At 40.3% G+C, this 12,971-nt stretch overlaps 2 protein-coding genes across 7 annotated transcripts in view; both read right to left on the bottom strand.

Moving 5' to 3' along the window:
- Positions 1 to 12,971, bottom strand: part of LOC136332042 (zinc finger protein 675-like) — a 323,089-nt gene that overhangs the window by 219,473 nt on the left and 90,645 nt on the right. The window lies entirely within an intron of this gene.
- LOC136332027 (zinc finger protein 432-like) overlaps positions 5,090 to 12,971 on the bottom strand; it is a 146,513-nt gene continuing 138,631 nt past the window's right edge. For 3 of the 6 annotated variants that reach the window (XM_066271252.1, XM_066271253.1, XM_066271254.1), the window contains exon 5: positions 5,090 to 9,877. In XM_066271252.1, coding sequence (XP_066127349.1) covers positions 7,662 to 9,877 — 2,216 coding nt within the window. In that variant the 3' untranslated portion in view covers positions 5,090 to 7,661. The remainder of the gene's footprint in view (positions 9,878 to 12,971) is intronic. The other 3 variants (XM_066271251.1, XM_066271250.1, XM_066271249.1) reach the window with 1 other exon arrangement.

Genomic DNA, 12,971 nt, shown 5'->3' on the forward strand with positions numbered 1-12,971 from the left:
GTTGTTTCATTGTTGGCACATAGAAAGGTTATTGACTTGTGTATGTTAATTTTGTATCCTGCGACCTTACTGTATTGGCTTATTGTTTCTAGTAGTCTTTTTGTGGATTCTTTGGGGTTTTCGATGTATAGGATCATATCATCTGCAAAAAGTGATACCTTTACTTCTTCTTTTCCGATATAGATGCCTTTTATTTCTTTGTCTTGTCTGATTGCTCTGGCTAGAACCTCTAGTACCACATTAAATAAGAGTGGAGAGAGTGGACAACCTTGTCTTGTTCCTGATTTAAGGGGGAAAGCCTTCAGTTTAGTGCCATTTAATATGTTAGCTGGTGGTTTATCATATATGGCCTTTATCATGTTGAGATATTTTCCTTCTATACCCATTTTGTTGAGTGTCTTAAACATAAACATAAATTGTGTTGTATTTTATCAAAAGCCTTTTCTGCATCTATTGATAAGATCATGTGTTTTTTGTTCTTTGTTGTGTTGATATGGTGTATTATGTTAACCGTTTTACGTGTGTTGAACCATCCTTGAGATTCTGGGATGAATCCCACTTGATCATGATGTATTATTTTTTTAATATGTTGTTGTATTCGATTTGCTAGTATTTTGTTTAGTATTTTAGCATCTGTATTCATTAGAGATATTGTTCTGTAGTTTTCTTTTTTTGTGCCATCCTTGCCTGGTTTTGGTATGAGGGTTATGTTGGCCTCATAAAATGTGTTTGGAAGTATTGCTTCTTCTTCAATTTTTTGGAAGACTTTGAGTAGAATAGGAACCAAGTCTTTGCATGTTTGATAGAATTCGCTAGTATAACCGTCTGGGCCTGGACTTTTATTTTGGGGGAGATTTTTAATAGTTTTTTCTATTTCTTCCCTACTAATAGGTCTGTTTAGGCTTTCTGCTTCTTCTTGACTCAGTCTAGGAAGGTTGTATTGTTCTAGGAATTTATCCATTTCTTCTAGATTGTTGAATTTAGTGGCATAAAGTTTTTCATAGTATTCTACAATAATTCTTTGTATATCTACGGTGTCCGTGGTGATTTCTCCTCTTTCATTTTGGATTTTGTTTATATGAGTTCTTTCTCTTTTTTCCTTGGTAAGTCTTGCCAAGGGTTTGTCAATTGTGTTGATCTTTTCAAAGAACCAGCTCTTTGTTCTATTAATTTTTTCTATAGTTTTACTGTTCTCTATTTCATTTATTTCTGCTCTGATTTTTATTATCTCCTTTCTTTGGCTGGTTTTAGGTTGTCTTTGTTCTTCTTTTTCTAGTTCCTTAAGGTGGGAAGTTAAGTGGTTCACTTGGGCTCTCTCTTGTTTGTTCATATATGCCTGAAGTGATATGAACTTCCCTCTTATCACTGCTTTTGCTGCATCTCAGAGATTCTGATATGTCGTATTGTCATTTTCATTAGTCTGTATATATCTTTTGATCTCTGCACTTATTTCTTCTTTGACCCATTCATTTTTTAAAAGTATATTGTTTAGTTTCCACATTTTTGTGGGATTTTTTCTTCTTTTTTGCAGCTGAATTCTAGTTTCAAGGCTTTATGATCAGAAAATATGCTTGGTACAACTTCAATTTTTCTGAATTTGCTGATATTGTTTTTGTGGCCCAACATATGGTCAATTCTTGAGAATGATCCATGTACACTGGAGAAAAATGTATACTCAGTCACTTTGGGATGAAATGTCCTGTAGATGTCTATCATATCCAGGTGCTCTAGTGTTTTGTTTAAGGCCACTATGTCTTTGTTGATTCTCTGTTTGGATGACCGATCTAGAGCCGTCAGCGGTGTATTGAGGTCTCCAAGTATGATTGTATTTTTGTCAGTTTTTGTTTTAAGGTCAATAAGTAGCTGTCTTATATATTTTAGTGCTCCTTGGTTTGGTGCATATATATTAAGAATTGTTATGTCTTCTTGATTCAGTGTCCCCTTAGCCATTATGAAATGGCCATTTTTGTCTCTGAGTACTTTTCCTGTCTTGTAGTCAGCATTATCAGATATGAGTATTGCTACGCCTGCTTTTTTTTAGATGTTATTTGCTTGGAGTATTGTTTTCCAGCCTTTCACTTTGAATTTATTTTTATCTTTGTTACTTAGATGAGTTTCCTGTAGGCAGCATACAGTTGGATTTTTTTTTAATCCATTCTGCTACTCTGTGTCTTTTTATTGGTGACTTTAATCTGTTTACATTTAGTGTAATTATTGACACTTGTGAGTTCCCTATTGCCATTTTATAGATTGCTTTCTGTTAGTTTTGTGTCTTGTTTGATCCTTCTCTTTCATTTTTCTATCTTTTGTTTTTATTTGGTTGTATTCCATACATCTTTCCTCTGTTGCTATCTTTTTTATCTCATGTGCTTCTGTGGTGGTTTTTTCAATGGTGGTTACCTTTAAGTAATGAAAAGGGTTCCTACCCTGTTCATTGTAGCGCACTATTTTGTGAGTGCTTTTGTGACTCCATCGTCCCTTGCTACTGTTAATCTCCATCCTCTCCCCCTCTTTCTTTTTGTTGTTGTCACAGTTTAAATTTGGTTTTATTGTGTTCTTCTTGGAGCTTTTACTTGTGGCTTTTTTTTTGTTCTTTGTATCTGATTGGAGAACCCCCTTTAGTAATTCCTGGAGTGCGGGTTTTCTGATGATAAATTCCCTCATCTTTTCTGTATCTGTGAATGTTTTTATTTCTCCTTCATATTTGAAGGATAGCTTTGATGGGTATAGTATTCGTGGCTGAAAGTTCCTCTCTTTCAGAACTTTAAATATTGGGGTCCACTCTCTTCTAGCTTGTAGAGAATTTTCTAAGCAGTCAAAAGGGCAAGAAAAGTAGCTCACTTAAGGTATTTATCCAGTCTACTAAGTAGTCAGAATTAGTAATTCTATTCCTATTGTGTGCTGTGTTCAGCACCTACTGATTTCAGCTCTTCTCAAAAGTGACATCACTGTGGCTTTTGCCACAAGGCAGTGAAGTATGTACTTAATCTATGCTCCTAATCAGTGCTTCCAAAACTACCTACATATGTGCTCATTTCTTCTTCTTATTTTTTTGACAGAGGAAGACAAACAGATAGAGACAGACAGGAAGGGAGAGAGAGGAGAAGCACCAATTCTTTCTGGCAGACCTTAGTTATGCATAGTTTTCTTCATATGTGCCTTGACCAGGGGCTACAGCCGAGTAAGTGACCTCTTGCTCAAACCAGCGACCTTGGGCTCAAGCCAGGGAGCTTGGTTTTCAAGCCAGTGACAATGGAGTCATGTCTGCTTTCATGCTGAGGACAGCAACACCATGCTCGAGCTGGTGAATCCACTGTGCAGCTGGATTAGCCTGCATTCAGGCCAGTGACCTCAGAGTTTTAGACCTGGCCCCTCTGTGTCCCAGGCTTATGCTCCATTCAGTGGGCCACCACCTGGTCAGGTTGTGCTCAAGTTTTTAAAACCATTGAACCAAACAGAACTAAATGCATGTTAAAATTGGACATACAAATGTATACTCTAATTTGGTGGTCTCCAACAGTTTTTGGGCTACAGATCAGTCTAAAGTCAGAAAATATTTTCAGGGACTGGCCTTTAGGGTGGGACAGATAAATGAATCACATGACTGAGACAAGCGTCAAGGATGAGTCTTACTCGAATGTAACAGAGGGAATTTGGTTAATTTTTAAGTCATTCAGACTTAAATATAAATAAAACGGCAATAATGTAAGTTATTTATTCTTTCTGTGTGGACTGTTACCAAATGGCCCACGGACCGCTACAGGTCCGTGGCCCGGGCTTTGGGAACTACTGCTCTAGTTAACAGTACTGGAACAACTTCACTTCCTTCTCTTTGATAATGATGAGTGTGAGTAATTAAGATTTTACTTAGTAGCACATCTGCCTGAAAAGCATTTGGGACATCTCAATAAACTTTCACATTTTGTGATTCTAAATTTTTTTTTTTTAACAGTGACAGAGAGGGATAGACAGGAAGAGAGATGAAAAGTATCAATCATTAGTTTTTCGTTCTGCATTGCGACACCTTAGTTGTTCATTGATTGCTTTCTCATATGTGCCTTGACTGCGGGCCTTTAGCCGACCAGGTAACCCCTTTCTCGAGCCAGCGACGTTGGGTCCAACCTGGTAAGCTTTTGCTCAAACCAGATGAGCCTGCGCTCAAGTTGGTGATCTCGGGGTCTCAAACCTGGGTCCTCAGCATCCCAGTCCAACGCTCTATCCACTGTGTCACCGCCCAGTCAGGTTGTGATTCTAAACTTAATTTGAAATTTAGTGATGGGCCCTGCCCTGCCTAGGTAGCTCAATTAATTAGTAATGTCTGAAGGTAGAGCTTCCCCAATCTGTACACACTCAGAACATACACAGGAACACATGGATATTTCTGTTGCATGTTTTTTTTATTCTAAAAAAAAAAATAATAGTTTTGTATTCTAGTTGGTTTGCTAAATAGATAGTGTGGACTGGATGTTGGAAGTGCCAGGTTCAATCCAGGCTTAAAATATATAATACATGAGAGGCTGAACTGTGCTGGGCAAATGGAAAAAGTATAGGCCTTGGAATGCTGTGTTCGCCAGTTCAAAAACCAGGCTTGTCCAAAGAATATATGAAAGTTGATGCATCCTGTTCCTCGCTACTACTCTCTTTCCTCTTTAAAATGGATACAATAAAAAAATATATATATACATGAGAGACAACTATCTGCTTCTTGTCCCCTTCCTCTTCTGCTTCTCTGTCTCTCTCATTTCTTAGAAAGCAAGGTTTAATTTATATGTTTTTGGGAGTGAAAGAGAGAAATGGGAAGAGCAGGAAGCATCAACTCCCATATGTGCCTTGACTGGGTAAGCCCCAGGTTTTGAACCAGGGACATCAACATTCCAGATAGACACTTTATCCACTGGGCCACCAGAGGTCATCCACTCTCTTCCCTTCTTCCTGGCAGTGGTGTGATTGGTTCGAGCTTCAGTCCCCAGTGGTGAGGGCAGCTTGTTTGATGGGGACATTGACGCCAGAAGGAGTTTGCTGCGTGCATCCTGGTGGGGGTGAATGAGGGAGTACATTTCCACTTCTCTCACTTAAAAAAATAGAAGTAACATTAAAAATTACTTAGAAATATTTCTTAAAGGTTTTATTGATCTTAGAAAGAAGAAACACAGAACGTGGTGTACAGGGAAGAACTGAAAAGCATCAATTCACCTTGCCCAACTAGCTTAGCTGTAGAGCATTGGCCCCGCATAGGGAAATCCTGGGTTCAATTCCCTGCCAGGGCACACAGCAGAAACCCATCTGCTTCTCCACCTTTCCCCCAATCCTTTCTCTATGTCTCTTCCCCTCTCGCAACCAAGGCTCCATTGGAGCAAAGTTGGCTGGGCACTGAGGATGGCTCCATGGCCTCTGCCTCAGACCCTCGAATGGCTGGTTGGAATGAGGCATCTCCCCAGATAGGCAGAACATTGCCCCCTGGTGGGAATGCTGGGTGGATTCCAGTAGGGTGAATACAAAAGTTTGTCTCTCTGCCTCCCTACTTTCCACTTCACAAAAATAAAAGACAAAGAAAAAAAAATCACCTCATAGTTGCTGCTTCTTGTATGTGCCTGGACAAGGCAATCCCAGGGATTCAGACCTCAGCATTCCAGGTCCATCATTGATCCACTGTGCCAGAGGTCAGGCTAAAGCTGTTGGTTTTATACAACAATCAATGCCACTTATAAAGGTCAACAATTCGATATGTTTTTTTTTAAATGAACATATTAAATTTGAAGTGCTTCAAGAGTTCTAAAATAATAAACTTTAAATTAACAAAAAGGAAAACTTAATTTATATATTGAAACAGGCACAGAACACTCTTGTACACATTGTTTAACTCAAGTTGAGAGTAACTCTATTTACTTTATTATTTCAGTTACAAGGCAAACAGAAACGAGGTTGATGCTGGAGAATCTGGCACTATGCTTCGCAGCATATAAAATCAGTTTAGCTCAAATAAACACATAAAATTTTTTTGGAAAGAAATATGGCTGAAGCTGTTCTGTCCCAAATTGCTTGTAAGGTGTACTATCTGTTTAGATTCGTGGCAGAATGCTTTTTCATTGAAGAATTCTTCTCTACTCCAAGTTATCTGAGGTTTTGCTAAACCCACCAAATTCGATGCCTTCAATTATTTCTGCATGGATTTCATGTCATGATGAAGAACACGAGGTAGTGCTAAACCTCACCATATTCAGACCCACATGGAACTATTTCACTAGTGTAAACTGACATTTCTTGAGGTCTTACTTTCTGACCCTTCATTTCCACAATTAGAAACATCCACTCATGATTTCTGATGATCTATGACAGTCCACATTGAGCTGCAGTTTCCTAGTCTGTTACATTCATAGGATTTCTCTCAGAATACACATTTTATTTACAATTTTCTAAAATATTATCAAGGCTGATTGCATCAGAATGTCTTGTAAATTGTTATGTGAGGTAACTGATCAGGACAAATAGAACCATGTTTGTTGCTATGTTATTTTTTTATTGTTTTTACAATTATTCTTCATTGCACAGATGTATATGGAGGACATACAACTGGCAATAGGCATCCACAAAGCAGTGTCCTGTGAATTCTCTTATGTTTAACAAAAATAAACAAGTGAGAAAGGTTTCCCACAATTGCTGCACCCACAGAGACTCTCTTGTATGTTTTCTGATGAACATTGAGTCTTGACTTTGCACTGATAGTTCCCCACATTCATGACATTTATAGGATTACTCTCCTGTGTGAATTCTCCAATGGATAATGAGACAAATTTTACTCAATGAGAATTTAATTTCCATTCAGTATATGTAAATGAAGTCTTTTCTGACAAATCACTGATGTTCCACGAGGCATATCTTCCTTTCTTTAAAAATAGAAACAGACATACATCTACAGACAAAAAGGGAGAGAAATCAGAAGCATCTACCCATTGTTCTGACACTTCAGTTGTTTGTAAATTGCTTTCTCATATATACCTTAACTAGAGGGCTCCAGGTGAGTTAATGACTCCTGGTCAAGGCAGCAACCCTGGGTTTAAACCAGTGACCTTGAAGTCATGATTATGATCTAACACTCAGCCGGCCTTGGACTTCAAGCCAGCAACCATGAGGTTAAGTGTATGATCCCACACTCAAGCTAGCAAAGTTCTGCTTAAGCTGGTGAGCCTGCACACAAGCTGGCGACCTATGAGTTTCAAACCTAAATCCTCAGCATCCCAGCTCAAACTCTATCCAAAGCACCTACACCTGATCAGGCCATCATGCATATCTGAAAGCCTTCACCAAAATACCTGACTTGTGTTGGAGCACTGTGTAAGCAGTAAACCTGGAATGTTGAGGTCCTTCGTTTAAAATCCTGAGCCTGCCTGATCAAGACACATATGGGAAGCAACTTGTGGTAGTTGATGCTTCCAGCTCTGCTCCTGCACTGATCTTATCTTTTATTTAAATCTAATAAATTCCTTTAAAAGGGGAGTTTTACAATAATCACTGCATTTGTATAATTTCTATGGTTCCATACACTGAAAATATTCTTCATGGGGAAGCCTTTCCACACTCATTGCATACTCATGAGGTCACTAACAAATGAGCATGCTTATGTACAGTTAATCACACACTTCCTGTGAAAAACATTCCCACATTCACTGCATATACACAGCTTCTCTATAATGAGTCCTTTGATGTCTAATCAGTTGCCTATTCACTGCAAAGCATTTCCCACACACCTTGCATACATATGGTTTTTCTCCAGTGTGAATGCTTTGATGTGCAATCAGTGGGTACTTCCCTGAAAAGCCTTTTCCACAGTCACTGCATACATAGGGCTTCTCTCCTGTATGAGTTCTTTGATGTATAATCAGTTGATTCTTCACTGGAAAACCTTTCCCACACTCACTGCATACATATGGCTTCTCTCCTGTGTGAGTTCTTTGATGTATACTCAGTAGACTCTTCACTGCAAAGCCTTTCCCACACTCACTGCATACATATGGCTTTTCTCCAGTATGACTGCTTTGATGCGCAATCAGTGGACGCTTCCCTGAATAGCCTTTCCCACACTCACTGCATACATGCGGTTTCTCTCCACTATGAGTTCTTTGATGTGTACTCAGTTGACTCTTCACTGCAAAGCCTTTTCCACACTCACTGCATACATATGGCTTTTCTCCAGTATGACTGCTTTGATGTGCAATCAGTGGACGCCTCCCTGAAAAGCTTTTCCCACACTCACTGCATACATATGGCTTCTCTCCTGTATGAGTTCTTTGATGTATAATCAGTGGACGCTTCCCTGAAAAGCCTTTCCCACACTCAGTGCATACATACGGTTTCTCTCCAGTATGAGTTCTTTCATGTATAATCAGTTGACTCTTCACTACAAAGCCTTTCCCACACTCACTGCACACATACGGCTTCACTCTAGTATGAGTTCTTTGATGTATACTTAGTAGACTCTTCACTGCAAAGCCTTTTCCACATTCACTGCATACATATGGCTTTACTCCAGTATGACTGCTTTGATGTGCAATCAGTGGACGCCTCCCTGAAAAACCTTTGCCACACTCACTGCATACATATGGCTTCTCTCCAGTATGAGTTCTTTGATGTATACTCAGCTGACTCTTTGCTGGAAAACCTTTCCCACAATCAGTGCATACATATGGCTTTTCTCCAGTATGAGTTCTTTGATGTGTAATCAGTGGGCTCTTCCCTGTAAAGCCTTTTCCACACTCACTGCATACATATGGCTTTTCTCCTGTATGAGTCCTTTGATGTATAATCAGTCGTTTCTTCACTGGAAAGCCTTTCCCACACTCACTGCATACGTATGGCATTTCTCCAGTATGAGTCTTTAGATGTACAATCAGATTGCAACTAACTGTAAAGCCTTTTCCACATTCACTGCATACATATGGCTTCTCTCCTGTATGAGTTCTTTGATGTATAATCAGTCGGCTCTTCACTCCAAAGCCTTTCCCGCACTCACTGCATACATAGGGCTTCTCTCCCGTATGAATCCTTTCATGTACAATCAGATTCTTCTTCTCTGGAAAGCCTTTCCCGCACTCACTGCATACATACGGTTTCTCTCCCGTATGATTTCTTTCATGTACAATCAGATTCTTCTTCTCTGGAAAGCCTTTCCCACATTCACGGCATACATATGGTTTCTCTCCTGTGTGAGTTCGCTGATGATTCCTGAGCAGATACCTGTAAATGTAACTTTTACCACATTCACTACATGTGTAAGGTTTATTTCCCATATGAGTTTTCTGATGCATATTCAATTGTGATTTATTGAAGGTTTTATTATATATATTGTATTCACTCTGATTCCGTCCTGTATGAATTTTCTGACTGAATTTTCTGGGGAAGGCTTTTCCACACTGACGGCATCCATAAGAATTCTCTCCACTATGAATTCTCTGATGATCAGTGAGCTGAGTAATCTTGACCAAAGTTATCCCACATTCAGTGCATGTGAGGGCTTCCTCTTCATTGTCAATTCCGTGTTGCTGAATGACCTTGGACTTATTTTCGATGAACTTGGTACTGGGATGCAACCTAATTTCAGTGTAGAATAGTTCATGGTTATGATGTGGAATGAATGCCCCATCTTCATTCAAGGGAACAGAGTTCTTTAAATTAAAACTTCTAGTTTGGTTTTCAAAACTTAATTTTGATTTTAAAGGTTTTCCACATATCTCCAATGTATCACAGTGCTGCCTCAATAGGGACTGGCTTTCCCTTTGATTAACAATATTTGCAAACATATGTTCACAGCATTCTTCTCCACTCTTCGTAATGCCTGGACTTTGGAAGGGACTCTGCAAAGGCACATTAACTTTCTGGATTTCTAGGAAAGAAAAGAACAGTAAATCATCCTATAATCTTTCATAATCTTAGTTTGAAATTCAAATTTGTTACGAAACAACTTTCCGTAAAGTAAGTCTTTAGTGATACCCCATGGGTTGTAAAAAAAAGAAATATACTTAGTCATTCAGATTCTAGTCACAAAGCCTGTAAACCTCTTGAAGGTTCCTACGAGATAGAAGCATATTTTGTTTTAAAAAACTGTTCCATTTTCATTTTTTTCTGTTATTTCTATTAATGTGAGACACAGGGAAATGATGAGGCATACTCCTGCATGTGCTCTGACCTGGATGTATATGACAACCCCACGTGAATCCAATGCTAAAGCAATGAACTATTTTCAGTGCCTGAGGAAAGCACACACTGACAAACCCAGGCATTCTGAACTCCTGGTGCCGAGCTGGAACAAAGTCAGCCATTGCCTGTGAAAGGAAATGAGAGAGAAAAGAAAAAGTAGAGGATAGGGAAGAGAAGCAGATGGTTACTTCTCCAGTGTGTTCTGACCAGGAATCAAATCTGGGGCATGCATATGCTGGGCCAACACTCTATCCACTCAGTCACCAGCCAGGGCCAAAACAATTCCTTTCAATAACTGCTGAGATTATGCTAGTGAAGGGACTTTCTATAGGACTTTAACATATCCTCAGGATGGTACTTGGGAAAAGGAATGTCTTCCCGTGGCTATGCTCTTACTGGGAAAATGTGGCCACCTCATTCATTCACAAATTCTACAATCAGCCATGGGATCCTAAAAAATCACAGAGCCAGCCCAACTACCAGCAGCCAAGTGGATTCCAAGGCTAAATACAGAACAAACCTGGATGCAAGCAGAATACAGCGTATGCTAGTCTGACAAGAACAAATGAGATTGTAGGACACGGAATGTTGGGAGACTGGTCTTTGTACTGGACTTAGTGAAGACAAGGTGAATTTTGTTCTGACACTTCAATTTTTAAAACCTTCGTAATTTCATAAGTGGCAAGAATGTCTTTTATTCTGCATAAAAAAACATTTCAAAAAAGGCTGAATGTATGCTACTGAGCAGACTAAGCACAGGGTTCCTACATGGCCTCAGGGTGTACCTAGTTACCAAAAGGACCAAAGAGTGGAGGTTTACCTTCAGCCCCAACAACTGTCGTCTAGGAAAGAAAACATGGCCTAGAGCTAGAAACTCTTATGAAAATCATTATTCATATCTGATCAGCTCTTCAATGAGTTAACATATCCCTGTGCCTGGTACATAGTTCATCTCAGTTCCATGGTCAGAGAAAGGTTTGTGAATACTTCAGACCTTGTCTTATGTACTTATTCATCTGTCTCTGTTAAAAGAAATGAGTAAAGTCCAGGCATCCCCAAACTACGGCCCGCGGGGCGCATGCGGCCTCCTGAGGCCATTTATCCGGCCCCCTCCTGCACTTCTGGAAGGGGCACCTCTTTCATTGGTGGTCAGTGAGAGGAGCACTGTATGTGGTGGCCCTCCAACAGTCTGTGGGACAGTGAACTGGCCCCCTGTGTAAAAAGTTTGGGGACCCCTGGCTCTGACTTCTGTAACCAGCTCTAGGAAATTAACGGAATTCAAGGAAGGGCTCATGAGAACCTCCAACTTATCCAACTGGTCAGAAGCACAGGGTATAATCTGGACACACAAATCAACATCACAAGTGAAGAAAATCTTGTGGAAATGAACTCTTAACTGGTAGGTTCTGACACTAGTTCTAAGTAGATAGTACCAGAACTGAATTAGTTTTTAAGACACCCAGTTTAGTAACTACCCAGTGGAAGAAACTGGAAGCAAAGAAGTAAAGGCAATCAGTCTGTGAAAGGCAGTAAGACGCGATGGAAACCAAAACAGTGGAGGTTATCAGAAAATACGGGTGGGGAAAAATTTGGTTTATAATTGCTAATATGGAAAAAGATATAATAATAATAATAAACAACACTGGCTGGTTGACTCAGTGTCACAGCGTCAGCCTGTTGTGTGGATGTCTCCAGTTTCAGTCCTGGTTAAGGAACACAGGAGAAGTGCCCATCTGCTTCTCCATCCACCTACCTGAACCTGTCACTTAACTCTCTCTAATCCTCCTCTTGTAGCCCTGGCTCGATTGTAGCAAGTTGGCTCGGGGCGCTGACGATGGCTCCATGGCCTTCAACTCAGGCACTAAAAAATGGCTCTGATTGCAACAGAGCAAGGGCCTCAGGTGGGCAGAGCTTTGTCAACTAGTGAGCTTCCTGGGTGGATCCCCACTAGGGGCATACGTAGGAGTCTGTCTCTGCTTCCCCTTCTCTCATTAAATTAAAAAGAAAAGATTTTATTTATTGATAGCACAGAGATGAAAGTTAGGGTGTGGCAAAAAATATCAACTAATAGATGCTTCATTTTAGTTTTTCATTGCTTGCCGCATGTCCCTTGACCCTGCAAGCCATGGGCTTCGAACTGGCAACCTCTGCATTCTCCATCATTGCCCTATCCAGTGAACCACCACAGGTCAGGCTCAGAATGTAGGTTGGTATTTTTAGACTTTATAAATTTTAGAAAGAAGAGAGACAGATAAGGGGGAGGAGCAGGAAACTTCAACTTGCACATGTGCCTTGACCAGCCAACCCCGTGGTTTACCAGCCGACAACCTTAGTGTTCCCGGTGGGTGCTTTCTCCAGTGGGATACCACAGGCCAGGCTCAAAATGCAAGTTGCTTTTGTTTTGTTTTTCTTAAGACAGAGACACAGAGTCAAAGAAAGGGATAAATGGGGACTGACAGACAGGAAGGGCGAGAGATGAGAAATATCAATTCTTCATTGCAGCACCTTAGTTGTTCATTGATTGCTTTCTCATATGTGCGTTGCCCACGGGGCTATAGCAGACTGAGTGACCCCTTGCTCATGGCATCGGAACCCACCTGCATTCCAAGCTGGTGCGCTCTGCTTAAACCAGATGAGCCTGTGCTCAAGCTCGTGACCTCAAGGTCTCAAACCTGGGTGCTTCGAGTTTCAGTCCGATACTCCATCCACTGTGCAACTGCCTGGTCAGGCAAAACGCAAGTTTTAAAGACTTGAATAATCACAGAATGCTGGTGGAAATC

This window comes from Saccopteryx bilineata, chromosome 3, assembly GCF_036850765.1.
Source record: "Saccopteryx bilineata isolate mSacBil1 chromosome 3, mSacBil1_pri_phased_curated, whole genome shotgun sequence".
Lineage (NCBI taxonomy): Eukaryota > Metazoa > Chordata > Mammalia > Chiroptera > Emballonuridae > Saccopteryx > Saccopteryx bilineata.